The sequence below is a fragment of the Ursus americanus genome, chromosome 17, assembly GCF_024610735.1.
Source record: "Ursus americanus isolate L20-20 chromosome 17, mUrsAme1.1.p, whole genome shotgun sequence".
Taxonomy (NCBI): Eukaryota; Metazoa; Chordata; class Mammalia; order Carnivora; family Ursidae; genus Ursus; species Ursus americanus.
In genome coordinates this window covers 24,591,474-24,606,049 of record NC_142143.1, presented here as the reverse complement: position 1 = coordinate 24,606,049, position 14,576 = coordinate 24,591,474, and the positions used below count along the sequence as shown (strand labels likewise).

The following is a 14,576-nucleotide window of genomic DNA, read 5'->3' as shown; positions in this document are numbered from 1 at the left end:
GAATGTCTCACCTCTTGACAAACAAAAGTTTCAGCCTAAAATTCCTCAACGGAGATTTAGTGCAAGTGTGAAATGATTATTAAGAGACATTATTCTGAGCCATAGTTTTTATAATGCTCATCTCCAAGTGTCTTTAGAATGTTACTTATGCTTAAAAATAGTGACTTTAGAGGCACCTGGGTGGCTCAGTCGGTTAAGTGTCCCTCTTTGGTTTTCTGCTCAGGTCATGATCTTGGAGTCCTGAGGTCCTGGGATTGAGGACCGCCCCCCACCCTGGTCCAGGCTCCCTACTCGGTAGGGAGTCTCTTTCTCTCTCTCTCTCTCTCTCCCTTTCCCTTTGCCCCTCCCCCCAAATTAATAAATGAATCTTAAAAAAAAATAGTGACTTTAAATTGATTTGATTTCGCTTCAGTTAAAAACAATATATGAACCCCACACCATTTTTAAGAAATCATAGATTACATAAATGCAAACAATTCACCCAAATCAGAGACAGGAAATTAATTCTCCAAAGCTTAGGACCCATGACCTTAGAAGAAACCAGGTGTTCATTTTTTTCCCAAGTCTACTTTCCTCTTCTAACTTCCCCTCATTCCAGTTACTTCACAGGTAACATCCAGAAACAGCTCTGACAGGATTTTTTAATTAACTAATTAATTAATTGAAGTAATCTCTACACCCAATGTGGGGCTTGAACTCACAACCCCTAGATCAAGAATAGCACCCTCCTCCTCCTGAGCCAGCCAGGTGCCTCAACCCTGGCAGCATTTATAATTAACCAAGATTCCAGGATCCTTACTATAGCAATTACCAGGAAAAACTAAGTTAAGAATCTAAAATCAGTCAGCATTGCTCTTGCTCTGGTCTGCACTGAGGTGGTGGCATGATGATGATTAAAAAACCCTCTGGACCTACCTCCTCAGATAAGCATGGAGGAAAAAATTTGCATTTTACAGGTGCCAGAGATAGCTTTAGGCTTTGGGAATACCATTTGTAGACCAAGGTGATGGCAAAGCGCCCAGAAATCTCCACTGTAATGAACCTGTTCACCTGGGGGCAACAGAAAGGATTGTCATTTCTTTTTTTTTTTTTTTTTTAAAGATTTTATTTATTTATTCGACAGGATAGAGACAGCCAGCGAGAGAGGGAACACAAGCAGGGGGAGTGGGAGAGGAAGAAGCAGGCTCATAGCAGAGGAGCCTGATGTGGGGCTCGATCCCAGAACGCCGGGATCACGCCCTGAGCCGAAAGCAAATGCTTAACCGCTGTGCCACCCAGGCGCCCCAGGATTGTCATTTCTTACACAAAATTTTCATGCTCATAATTCAAGTGGAAATCTTAAGACATTTGCATGATGCGTGGAAGGAAATTTGAGACCGATGTTCACAGTTTCAGTCTGGTTCCATTAAGTCAGGGATGGCTTTTAGTTTTTGTGCTGCAAATTTGTGTGTTATTACCACTTCTCGAGGGAAAGAGGAGGAATGCGGAGAAACTGTTGGTAATTAATGTAGTCATGTCTTATAGAGAAAGTCAGATTCACTTTAGATTGAGAAAATTCTGAGCCAGTTTGCAGGTACTTCTGAGTTGTAATTCTAGCTCTGGTAAAAAATATCTGATTCCCTTGATGATGAGGAAAGTCATTAATGGCTGCCAAGCGCTTAGATGTTTTACAAGTCTAGTAACTATTACTGTGAAACTTATTAAAGCTGGAGAGATTTTATAAATGACAAGGATAGAAAAGTAATGATGAACAACTTTTAAAGCTCAAGTGAACATCTGCAGATTTGTAAAGCATATTTTTAAAAGGCTTGCTGTAGAAAAAGTGTCTTAGTTAAGTCAACTGTTCTAAGCATGCAAGGACGCTTGGTGGGCTACCAGTTCGCTCCCTTGCTTCCTGAAGGCTGCAAGCTGAGGTAATCCAAACTGGATAATCTATTCCATTAGCGATCCTGATTTTTTTAGATGAGGAAGCTGACTCCTGAGTGTCAGGAAATTCGCACATACAGGCTTGCTGGAAGTTTCTCTACCCACTCTTTACTTCCCTAACCTTTCACAGCTAAGCAGTGCTTCTTTAAAAATGGCAATCCAAATAGGATATGTAGGATCCAAATAGTGTATGTAGGATACATGGCCACGATGGATGATTTTGTAAACTGTATAAAACAGAGACCTGGAGGTACTTTCCACACAATAGTGTGTCCAGTATAAATATACTGTGAGCCATAAATGCTTGCCATATGAGTAATTCTAAGTTTTCTAGTAGCCACATTAAAAGGTAAAATGCAGGTGAAATTAACTTAAATAACATTTTATAACTAAATATATCCAAATATTAACATTTCAGTGTGTAGCCAATATAAAAATGATCAATAAGATACTTTATATTCTTGTTTTTATATACCAAGTCTTTGAAATCTGGTGTGTAGTTTACTCCTAGAGTGTAGTTCAAAGGTCCGTAACCACAGGTGTCTAGTGGCTGCCATACTGGACAGCACAACTCTTTATAATTGGTACTGCTAAGGCTGGTTTTACAGTACACCTTCACAACCATACGCAGTGGTCCTGGACACAAAATGCAGCCCATGTACACGCACACGCATAAAGTAACTAAAATCAATAAAGCATAGCACAGAGGTTACAGATTGGCAGCTTAGAAGTGTTTAGTTTAGTCCTGCCAGAGTTTGAATTAATTGCCAACTTTGAAATACCAGGATATTTCATCAGAAAAATCTGGATTCATGGCTTTTTAAAAAAATCATAAAATATAGCAGGCGTAGGCCCACATTCCTATGTGGCAACAATGTTCTGGCCCTCAGTAAATGCTGTCTCCTTTAGATGGGGACATACTTTACAGTTCACCGAAGTTCCCACTGGTAGGCTCACTCTCACATTATCTGAATTTCTGATACTTGATCTGACAGAAATACACAGTAAGCTATTAACAAAGGTAATTCTGCAGAGTGAGACTGAGGAGAAGGAGACTTTCACTTTGAACGTTTGTATATCTTATTTTAAAAATATTTTTATATTATATACAAAATGTTTTCTAATAATAATTTTTAAAAATTACTATTTAAAGTAACTGCTTGGGGTGCCTGGGTAGCTCAGTCAGTTAAGCATCTGACTCTTGATCTCAGCCCAGGTCTTGATCTCAGGGTCATGAGTTTAAGCCCTGCATAGGCTCCATGCTGGATGTGGAGTCTACTTTAAAAAAATAAATAAATAAGAGGCACCTGGGTGGCTCAGTCAGTTATGTGTCTGCCTTGGCTCAGGTCATGATCCCAGGGTCCTGGAATTGAGTCCTGCATCAGGCTGCTCAGCGGGGAGTCCGCTTCTCCCTCTCCCTCTGCCTCTCCCCCTAGCTTGTGTGCTCTCTCTCTTTCTCTTTCTCAAATAAATACAATCTTTAAAAAATAATTTAAAAAATTAAAAAAAATAAAGTGACTGCTGCTTAGCAAAGACAAATCCATTAAGAAAGAACCAAGTGAAGTAGGGGCACCTGGGTGGCTCAGTTGGTTAAGCGTCTGACTCTTGATTTTAGCTCAGATAGCAATCTCATCGGTTGTGGGATTGAGCCCTTAGTCGAGCCCCACGTTGAGTCCCATGCTCAGCACGGGCTCTGCTTTTCTCCTTCACCCTCTCCTTCTCCCTCTCCCCTCAGCTCTCACTCTCTCTCTCTCTCAAATAAATAAATAAATAAATAAAATCTTAAAAAAAAAGAGAAAGAACCAAGTGAAGTAGAAAACTGAAATAAAGATTTATCAGATGAACTGGCTAGTGTAGACAGCCAAACTGAATAATTCAGTCCTCTCAATCCTCTCTTCCCCAATAGTATATTTTAGAAGCTCAAAGTAAATTATTGGATGGCATAAGAAATAGACATAAGAATGATAAATTGTTAAATAATACCCAAACGTCAACTGGATCATCAAGTTTTCCCTTTGAAGGCCACATCCATTCCCTTACGATGTTTCCCTTTTTGCTGATCACCATGCCACCATCCTGATTAAACATCATCGATATTATTCGGCTACAAAAAAGACAGAAACATGACTTATTTAGAACAAGAAAAATTCTTGGACTCACTAATTTGACTGAGGCAATGGAAGTTATCAAGTCATAGCCTTTCAGGACTCCTTCCCACCATGTTCTTGGAGGATGGTCACCTTGCCTTTGCCTGAATATTTTTCTTGAAGGGAAGGTTGTTATATATATATCTGTTCAACTGGTCAAGACTCACCTTTCTGAGACACACCCCCTTCTATTTCAGCATCTCCCCACCCATACAGTCATAGGAATGGGCTCTGTCAGCCATGATTATTGTATCATGTGGTACTACTGTCTTGGCTGTGGCTCATTGAATCAGGGGTGGACCTTTGCCCAGCAATGTGTTCTAAATGGTCGCAACAATATATACAAAAGGCCACGGGGAAGGTGGTGGGCATAATGCCCTCAAGGTACTGAAAGAAAGTCAGTGTGGCTAGAGTCCAGAGTGGTGTGAATGAAACTAGAGTGACTGGAAGGCAGGCACCAGATGTGCAGGGCTTCCTGAATTTTATCTTAAGAGCAAAAAGTCATAGAATGGCTTCATAACAGAGCAAAGAGATGACATGATCGAATGGATTGGTAAGGAACCAAAGTAAGTGCTAGAGACCAGTTCAGAGGTCAGAGAGAAGATGGCAGCTTGGACTGGGGCAGGGATAAGAGAGATGGAAGATACGTGTGTGGATTCAAGAACCATACAGATTTGGAAAGATGGGATTTGGGTGATGAAGAACAGGAGGTCTCAATTTTATCTTCCCTATAGTTTATGTCTATCAGTGCAGCCTAGCATTTTATTAGCTCTTCTCGATCAGTAGCATCACACTGTGTGTTATAGTTTCTCTCTTCTCAGCACAGCATCTGGCAGAGAAGGGGCTTAAAGTCTGCTTCGCCCTGATGAAATGGACTCAATTTAACAAATACATATTGGGTAATTACTGGATGCAAGACACTACTTAGGCACTGTTAGGCACTGAGGGATGCCCAGAGTGACGTGCTTTCTCTGTTCTCTGGGCATTTTCAGTCTTGTGACATTAATTATTTTGATAGATAATATTTACTGGGAACCTACTATGTACCAAGCCTTAAATATCTGCTTTTAATAGGCAGTGTCGTTTAATGGTTACAAACGTTGTAGAGCCGGATGGTTAATGGTTTTGAAACTGGCTCTTCCATTTCCTAATTGTGTGAACTTGGACATATTTCTTAACCTTTCTGTGACTTAGTTTGTCTTAAAATTGGCAATAACAACAGCATCTACTTCACAGAGCCGTTGTAAGAACTAAATGAATTAATTAATGTGAAGTGCTTTCAACAGAGCCAGGCACCTTGTAAGTTCTCTAGAAGTGTTGGCTTGTATTATTAAGTTCTCACAATTCCATCTATAGGTTCTGAGTCCAATTTTCCAGATGAGGAAACAGAGCTGAGGGAGGTTGGTTAATAGAACACCTGCAGCCTAATGTAAAGTTCAGTAGAGGAGTTCACCAACTATAAAAGAATAGGAGTAGTTCGCAGTATAAAAGGGGTGCTTTTGATTTAATTGAGAAGTTTGCAGTCTAACAGATGGGAAGGAGGAGCAAAGCAACCAACCCAGTGAAAAAAATCAGAAATAGAATTTCCACTCCTTGGACACGTGGAGCGTGTTCCTTTCCAGAACAGCCTACCCTTTCGCTCACCCTGGGCAGTCCAGCCATCAGCTGTTCTCACTCCTTGGAGGAGTCTCAGGGAAGACCCAAACCATTCACCTGTGCACAGCAGTGGGAGCTGTCTCCCTGCAGGCATGGTGGTTCCCTACACACTGGATCCTGGCAACAAGGGTCCCAGGTCATGCCCCCCTTTTATTCATCTTCCTGCTGGTTTGGGTAGCTGAGCCTTCTCACCAAGACACACCTTTGGTGGAATGACAGATGCGCAAGAGAAGGATTGGTTTAAAAGATCATTAACAATTAAATAATGAAGTCCCTTGAAAGACAGCTTTCTTTTGTTTTTGTTTTTGGCTTTTCTCTTTCAGAGGCTTTAGTTCTGAAGCAGGCGGTATCCTCTTCCAAAGAATAGTCTGTGGTGCCCAGGATGAAATTGCACAGGGGCAGGACTCAGCCTGAGGCTTAGTTGTTTTGGGCTTCTGTGATGTTCCCAAAATATCATCAGCAGACGGTGTTGTATTTATTTGCTTAGTTACTCTCAGCTATGAAGACAGGAAGAGGATGAGGAAGGCAACCACTCCAGAACAGCAAGTGGGGGGGGGGGAATCACCTCCTGTTTCTTAATATAATCCTCATCTTGGACATTTAATTTTATGTAACAAATAATCAAGGGGACAATTTCCCAGTATAAGCGTAACTCCTGAGCAATATTAAAGTCTGACCAGGGCACTGAACATTCTGGCTTCTACCCAAAAGTACAGATGTACTTTTATTTCAGTTTTAACATTGTTGACTTGTAATTCTGTAAAATTACCTGTAAATTAGTCTAAAAGAGTTCTCAGAAATCAATCATGTGGCCCAACTTTTGCATCAACCATTATTATTTTTCTATTTATAGGTTTTATTTTAAATTTAATACTATTTAAATGACAAGAGGAATTTAAAAATATTTCACAATTTTTGCAAACAAAGAATACCACATTTAATCAAAAACTAATGATGTACTGTATAGTGACTAACATATCATAATAAAAAAAAAGAATACCACATTTAGGTCCAATTTTGTTGTAGGCAAAGGGGAAATAATGACATCTACTTTAACAATACAATATAGGACAGCAAATTATATATTAATATTTTGAGTTCTTTTATATGTAACAGCTCTATCAAGATATAATTCACATGTCATACTATTCACTATTTAAAATGTACAACTCAGTGATTTCTACTATATTTGCAGAATTGTACAGTTATCACCACAATCAATTTTAGAACATTTTCATCACCCTCAAAAGAAAACCACATGCCCATTAGCAGCAACTCCCCATTCTTCCCTCACCTAGTCCCCCTGGCAGCCACTAATCTACTTTCTGTTCATATAGATTTCCCTATCCAGGATATTTCATACAAATGAAATCATACAATAGGTGGTCTTTGAGACTGGTTTCTTCAGCATAATGCGTTCAAGGTTAATCCATACTGTACATATATCAGTACTTCATTTTGTTTTATGGCTGAACAGTAGTCCATTGTATGGAGAGACCGCATTTTATTATTTGTCAATTGAGCTCTCTTTTGGGGGATGGGTTAAGGGTGTTGCAACAGTATGAACATAGGACCTCACAAATGGAGACTAATTTTAGCTCAGACTTCAGGACAAGAAATACTTTTTTTCACTAGGAATTTAAAATGCCTATCATAAGAAGAAGAAGAGAAAACTAAGCAAATGTGTGTATGGATGTGTGTGTGGATGTAAACTCCACTGTATTTTGAAGAATAGATAAAAATGCTCTTTGCTGTGGATATACTGACAGAGTGGTATGAGGTTGAAAGGAAGAGAATTTTAATTTCCATACAATACAATTTTAATTTTACTTGAAAAAAATTTTTTTTGTCATGTGCATGAATTACTTTTATATACAAACAGCAATATGCCCTCACTCTTACATCATAGTGGGCTTTCTCACTGAGAAGCTGTAAATAATAAATTTTCTGGTTAGAGTGGCAGAAAGCTTCGGCAAACCTTAACCAGAATGAGCATTTGCTATCTGGTGGAGGAAAGTGAAGGCTCACACAGGAGTCAATTAATTCATAAAGATTTAACATTAATAGGGGCGCCTGGGTGGCACAGCGGTTGAGCGTTTGCCTTCGGCTCAGGGCGTGATCCCGGCGTTATGGGATCGAGCCCCACATCAGGCTCCTCCGTTGTGAGCCTGCTTCTTCCTCTCCCACTCCCCTGCTTGTGTTCCCTCTCTCGCTGGCTGTCTCTATCTCTGTCGAATAAATAAACAAAATCTTTAAAAAAAAAAGATTTAACATTAATAAATAGTACTCAAGCAAAGGACTTTGACTCAGTTATAAGAATACTGATGCAAAAAAGTCTGATGCTCTGAAGTCTGGTGCAATAGGGTCCAGCCTGCAACTCAGTCTGAGTCCTGCCAGTTAGATGTTTAGATGTTTTCACCTTCTTAGTTGTGTAAAACCAAACACTGATCTCACATGACTCTGAACATCCTCTGCAGTTCTCTTTATATCAGTATATCATAGAGGATTATTTGGAGCTTATTACCTTAGGCTATAGCCTTAGACCTTCTCAACCAATTCTTTTTTTTATATCCAGACTGTCCCAAGTGTCATTATATATTGATATTTAAATTAGGCCAATCCTATCAGACTGTTAAGAATCAGATTTGGGTGCCAATACTAGGAAAGACTAGCTTCCATAAGGAAATTATGCCTTAAAGGGGGTTATTTTTGTCTGGGTGAGTTACATATTATATCACCTAATAGGATTATTTGTGAGAGACAAATTTAGACAAGATACATTTCTGGAATGGGAAAGGGATCAGAATCCACAGTTGGTACAATATATTATCTGGAATATCTAGTTTCAGTAAAAAATTATAAGACATGCAAAGAAACAGGAAGATGTGACCTACACACAGGAAAAAAGCAGGAAATAGAAGCTATCTTTAAGGGGTACAGATGTTGGACTTACCAGACAAAGACTTTAAGGCAGCTACATAAATATGTTTTTTTAAAAAACTAAAGGGAACCATTTTTTAACTAAAGAAAAATATGATTATAATGACTCCTCAGATAAAGAATATCAACAAAAAGAAATTTTATAAAGCTATTTTTAAATGGATATTCTGGAATTAAAAATAACAAAAATGGGAATAAAAACTTGACTAGAGTGGCTCAACAGCCTACTAGAGTTGGCAAAAGAATCAGTGAACTTGAAGATAGTTTGGTAGGGATTATCCAGTCCTCAGAACAGAAACGAAAAACAGTGAAGAGAAACAGACAGAATCCCAGAGTCCTGTGGTGTCTGGGTGGCTCAGTCAAGTAAGCATCCAACTCTTGATTTTGGCACAGGTCACGATCTCAGGGTCGTGAGATCGAGTCCCACGTTGGGCTCTGCACTGGTCATGGAGCCTGGTTGGGATTCTCTCTCTCCCTCTGCCTTTGCCCCTCCCCTGCTTGCTCTCTCTCTTTCTCTCTCTCTCTCAAAGAAACAAACAAAAAAATAATTTCACAGTCCTAGGAGAACCCCATTAAAAACACCAATATACATGAAACAGGAGTACCAGGAATAGAGAAATGGGCAGAAAAAAATATTTAAAGAAATAATGGCCTAAAGCTTCCTAAGTTTGAAGAAAAACATTAATTTACAAATCTATTTTTTTTAAAGATTTTATTTATTTATTTGACAGAGAGAGTGGGAACACAAGCAGGGGACCTGGGAGAGGAAGAAGCAGGCTTCCAGCGGAGGAGCCTGATGTGGGGCTCGATCCCAGAACGCCGGGATCACGCCCTGAGCCGAAGGCAGACGCTTAACTGCTGTGCCACCCAGGCGCCCCTAACTTACAAATCTAAGAAGCTCAACAATTCAAAGCTCAAAGAGAGCCACACCTACACACATTATAGTCAAACTGTTAAAACCAATGACAAACAGAAAATCTTGACAGCAGCAAGAGACCAATTAAAGAATGAAATGCAAATGGGCCTGACACATAGCAAGTGCTCAATAAATGTTAGCTATTTATGAATTAAGTCTTCAAGCTTAGAGGAGAGTCAGCCAGTATCCTTGCATAGGAATATATACAAGAATGAAAATGCTGATCCAACTTTAGGAAAACAGGGTTCTAAGCTGTTATCTCAATAGTGAGGATAATGATGTGATATTATCTATGCTCTAGGTCAGAATAGGCAAACTTCAACCTTCAGGCTGGATTTGGCCTGTGCCTGTTTTTGTAAAAATGTTATCAGAACACAGCCACGCCCACATGTTTATGTGTTGGCTTTGGCTGCTTTCATGCTACAAGGGCAGAGTTGAGTAGTTGCCATAGAGACTGTAGGGCTTGCAAACCTTAAAGATTTACTATCTAGCGCTTGGTAGAAAAGCTTTGCCAGTCCCTGGTCTAGGTACTTCTCTCTCCTTCCCTCCGCTGAATATCATCACATCTTTGGAAATCCTGCTGCTGCCATGCCCCTTCCCTCTGGATCAGACCCTTAGAGATTGCTGACCCAAATCAAGTTCTATCTGCTCCACCGTTGGTTGACTACTCAGCAGCCATTCCTGATCCCTCTCTTCCTTTCCTTTTCTCCTTCCTCCCCACCCCCCTTTTTAAAAATTGTCTTCTTGGCCTTTAAGAGCTCTTCCTTCCTTTCACTGAGTCCATCCCCATTTACAGGGGTAGATGCTGAGTATCTAAGCCCATAGGCACATGGTGTTCCCATGACAGATGTTTTTAATTCAGGGGTAGGCCTATGACTAAATTGGTCTAAAGAGACTGAAAGGAAGGACATACAGTTTATTCTGAAAAAAAAAAAGTTTTTAACTTTTTCCTGCTAGACATATAAAAGAGCAAATAGCCAGTGTCATTGCTAGCCACCAGGGGAACCACCTTGGAGAAAGGATGCCAAGGATAGCTGACTGGAGAGATGAAAAGAATCTAGATCCTTCATGACATCACCAAGTCACAAATTATACTGCATCTAGAGCATATCCTCTCCATAATTTGAAATGGAATTTTCTGTTATTTGCTATAGTAAAGTATCTTAACTCTGCTTTCAGAAAAAAACAAAAACAAAACAACAACAACAAAAAAACAAACCTCTAACTTCTACAACCTTTTTGATAACCAATTTCTATGGCTGGCTCTTATAGAACTCCATCTGTCCTAGCCTCTCCATTGCCCACCACCTGTTTCCAGTAGCTTGACACAAATATTTCCCAGAGTCCTATTCATTCACTATTCAGTCATTCAGCAAACATTTATTAAGCACTCACTATATACTAGGCACATACTAAGTGTTTGGGGGGAAAGCAATGAACAAGATATAAATGGTCTCTCCCATCATGGAGCTCACATTCTAGTTACACAGGCCCAGTAAATGAACATTTAATTTCAGTTCATGATTACTGAGTGCTAAGAAGCAATAAAGTCATCACTAGAATAAAGGAAAGGAAAGGACAGGCATTCTTAAAAGGGATGGTCATAAAAAGCTTCTTTTGGAAAGCAGTCTGGAAATTCCTTAAAAAGTTAAAAATTGAGTTACCATATAATCCAGCAATTTCATTCTTAGGTATCTATTGAAGAGCAGTGAAAACATATGTCCCCACAAAAATTTGTATGTGAATGTTCATAGTAGCATTATTCATAGTAGCTCCCAAAATGAAAACAACACAAATATTCATCAACTGATGAATGGAGACATGGAAGGTGCTATATCCATACAATGGAATATAATTTTGGCTGTAAAAAGGAATGGAGTACTGGTATATGCTACACCACGGATGAACCTTGAAAGCCTAATACTGAATGAAAAATGCCAGTCACAAAAGACCACATATTATATGATTTCATTTACATGAAATGTCCAGAATAGACAAATCTGTAGAGGCAGAAGGTAGATTAATGGCTGCCTAGGGTTAGAGGTGAGAATGTTGAACTGTGAGTGGATGCTAATTGGTATAAGGTTTCTTTTCAGGGTGATGAAAATGTTCTAAAATTAGATTATGGTGATGGTCGCAAAACTCTGTAAATATACCAAAAACCATTGAATTGTACACTTTAAATGGGTGGGTTTTATGGAATGTATTTTTTTCAATAAAGTTATCTAAAACAAAAAGGAAAAAGAAAAGAAAAGATCTCTTAGAAGATGACATTTAAACTGCGACCTGAAAGATAAGAAACCCATCTTGTGAGGCGCCTGGGTGGCTAAGCCGTTAAGCGTCTGCCTGCGGCTCAGGTCATGATCCCAGGGTCCTGGGATCGAGCCCCGCATTGGGCTCCCTGCTTGGTGGGAAGCCTGCTTCTCCCTCTCCCACTCCCCTTGCTTGTGTTCCCTCTCTCACTGTGTCTCTCTGCCAAATAAATAAATTAAATCTTTTAAAAAAAGAAAAGAAACCCATCTTGCAAAGAGTCGGGACAAGAGCTTTCAGTCACAGGGAACAAAGGCTATGAAGGCCATGAAGAGAGACAGTTCAGTAAGCAAGGGGATGTGTGATAGGAGATGAGGTTGGAAAGGGGCCAGAGCGGGAAAGGTCTTCTGAAATTTTCAAAGTCACCAAGTTCCATTTTGATACAAACTCTTATTGGACAATAAAATCCACATGGAAGTCTGCATGAAATATTTAATAGTGAAACCCATGGATAAGGCAGCAAGTGGAGAGCTGTTAATTCCAAATGCTAGTGTTGCAAAACACCTTATTATGAAGAAAAGAAGCATCAAGTTTCAAAAGGGAAAAGCATTTAAAGCAACACTTAGCCTATAACTGGGGAATTCCATTAAATTACCTCCACCATTGTCATAAATATCAATTTCTTGCAGATATTCACAGACATTCTAGCGAGCACAAGAAGAATTCATATCTCCAGACAGTTTAGAATGTGGGGATCCTATAGAATACCAAACAGGAAAAGAAATCACTAATGCAATAGAAAAACAGATTTCAATAGTGTCTGAACTTTGTGAGCAGTTGTAAGTGACATACTTGAAACCTGAAATAAAAGGACATGACCAAACCAAGTTGGACCAACACAGAATTTAGGAAGGAATCAGAGGATGACACAGAATTTCAAGTGAGAATATAAGAACATCTGGACCAAAACCAGAAGAAAGAAGATAACCAAGCCTTGCATATTTTCATGAACACTCTTGAGGGGAGGGATTGGTGGTTAACAGACAAACTGTTAAGTGATCATCTTATGTATTCATAATTCTCAAATTCTACTACATATGATTGATCAAAATAGAATCGGGGGTGGAGAGAGGCAGAGAGAGAGACAAGAGAGAAGTCATAATTTAGTTTCAGGTGTTATCCTTGTGATCAATTGCAACGACAGCCACAATATTTTGCAGCTTCTTCCAAGAAAAGTAGAAGTATCTTTCTTCACTCCTTGAATCTAGGTTTGGTCACATGAGTCATTAGCAAACATGATACTAGAGAAGACTTAAAAAGTGTGTATGCACTGAGATTTGTCTTTACTCTTGATGTTTTTGGAACCCAGGCACCCAGTAAAGAAGCCTGAGCTCAGCCTGCTAGATACTGGAGACACACAGCCCAGTTCCTCTGTTGTTCCAACCTATTGCTAGATACATCTAACCCCAAAGCCCATGCTCATTACCACATGATTATGTTTATGATTATTACTACTCTTTTTTTTTTTTAAGAGAGGGATAGAGAGAGGGGGGTGAAGGGGCAGAGAGAGAGAGAGAATCTTAAGCAGGCTCTACGCCCAGTGCACAGCCCAACGAGGGGCTGGATCTCACTGAGTCATTGAGGTGCCCCTGATTATTACTACTTTTATTATTGCTCATATATTGTGTTCTCAGCTCTAAACCTCTCTCTCAATGTGTTAAGATTGGAAAGGGGGAAAAAAGCATTGGGATCACAGTGTGAAAACTGACTCCAATGTTTCCCATGGTAGCCTGGGAAAAAGTATCCACTGTCTCAAGAGGGTTCCTGGGAAAATTAAATAACATGAAAAAGTGCTCTCTCAACATAAAGTGATATATATTAGCAGTCAATAAGGGTGAGATGTTTTAATTGAGCTCCCCCAAAACATTTTCCAAAGAATCTAATTTTAACAATCCCAGGACAACTTGAGTGAAAATACATTTGTTCTTCATGAAAGCAATTGTTACTTTTCCACTTTGCAGTGTCACAGAATAAAATGTGCAATTAAAACGCCATAAAACTATGTAGAGTTCCTTAATCTTTCTTTTGAAACTGTTGAGCTACTAGGGTTGGGAGGAGGAAAGACTTTTTGAAGGTATGTGCTTTCTCAGCCTTTGAACTGCTTCCAGATTCTGTCATCATCTTTTCATCTCAACATCAAAGTTGGGAAAGGCTCTCCACACAGAGGGCAGGTATTTACACGCCACTCACCAAGGCACTTTGCTGCCCCATTAATCTGTCTCTCTCTACTTGCATCTTGAGAATCAAGCATTAGTTTTAATTTTTCTTTTTGTTTTAGCTTTTTTGCCTACCTGTACTCTTTTTGCTAGTAAACTTCTGACACATTCGACAGGTGATATGGCTCATAACCACCAGGGGAGGGGCTTCCCCAGAAGATAGCCATTATATATGAAATGCGTAACATGGCAGAAACACACAAAAAGCATATTTATGAACTTCCTGCTCTCTGGATGACCTAACTTTTCAATTTCCATCATCTTGAAATCAAGAGAACCAAAATACAAAGGATGGGAAATATGCAATAGAGGCTCATTCAAAAAATTCAAATTCAGCAAATCTGGAGGGTGAGTTTACTGACATGGTGCCTTAGTTCACTAAAAGGCTGTCTTATGAATAGGCTACAGTCTCAATCTCTTCCTAAAGCTTCAAGAAAATGTTTCTTTAATCCCACATCTTATGCC

General features: G+C 39.4%; 1 protein-coding gene across 1 annotated transcript in view; it reads right to left on the bottom strand.

Annotated features, from left to right (window-relative positions):
- LOC123780684 (uncharacterized protein C3orf20 homolog) overlaps window positions 1-14,576 on the bottom strand; it is a 172,214-nt gene that overhangs the window by 107,495 nt on the left and 50,143 nt on the right. Inside the window, exons 10-11 of the mRNA XM_087868852.1 lie at window positions 3,910-4,030; window positions 916-1,050 (exon numbers count right to left, since the gene is read on the bottom strand). Of these exons, the coding sequence (XP_087724978.1) occupies window positions 916-1,050; window positions 3,910-4,030 (256 nt within the window). The remainder of the gene's footprint in view (window positions 1-915; window positions 1,051-3,909; window positions 4,031-14,576) is intronic.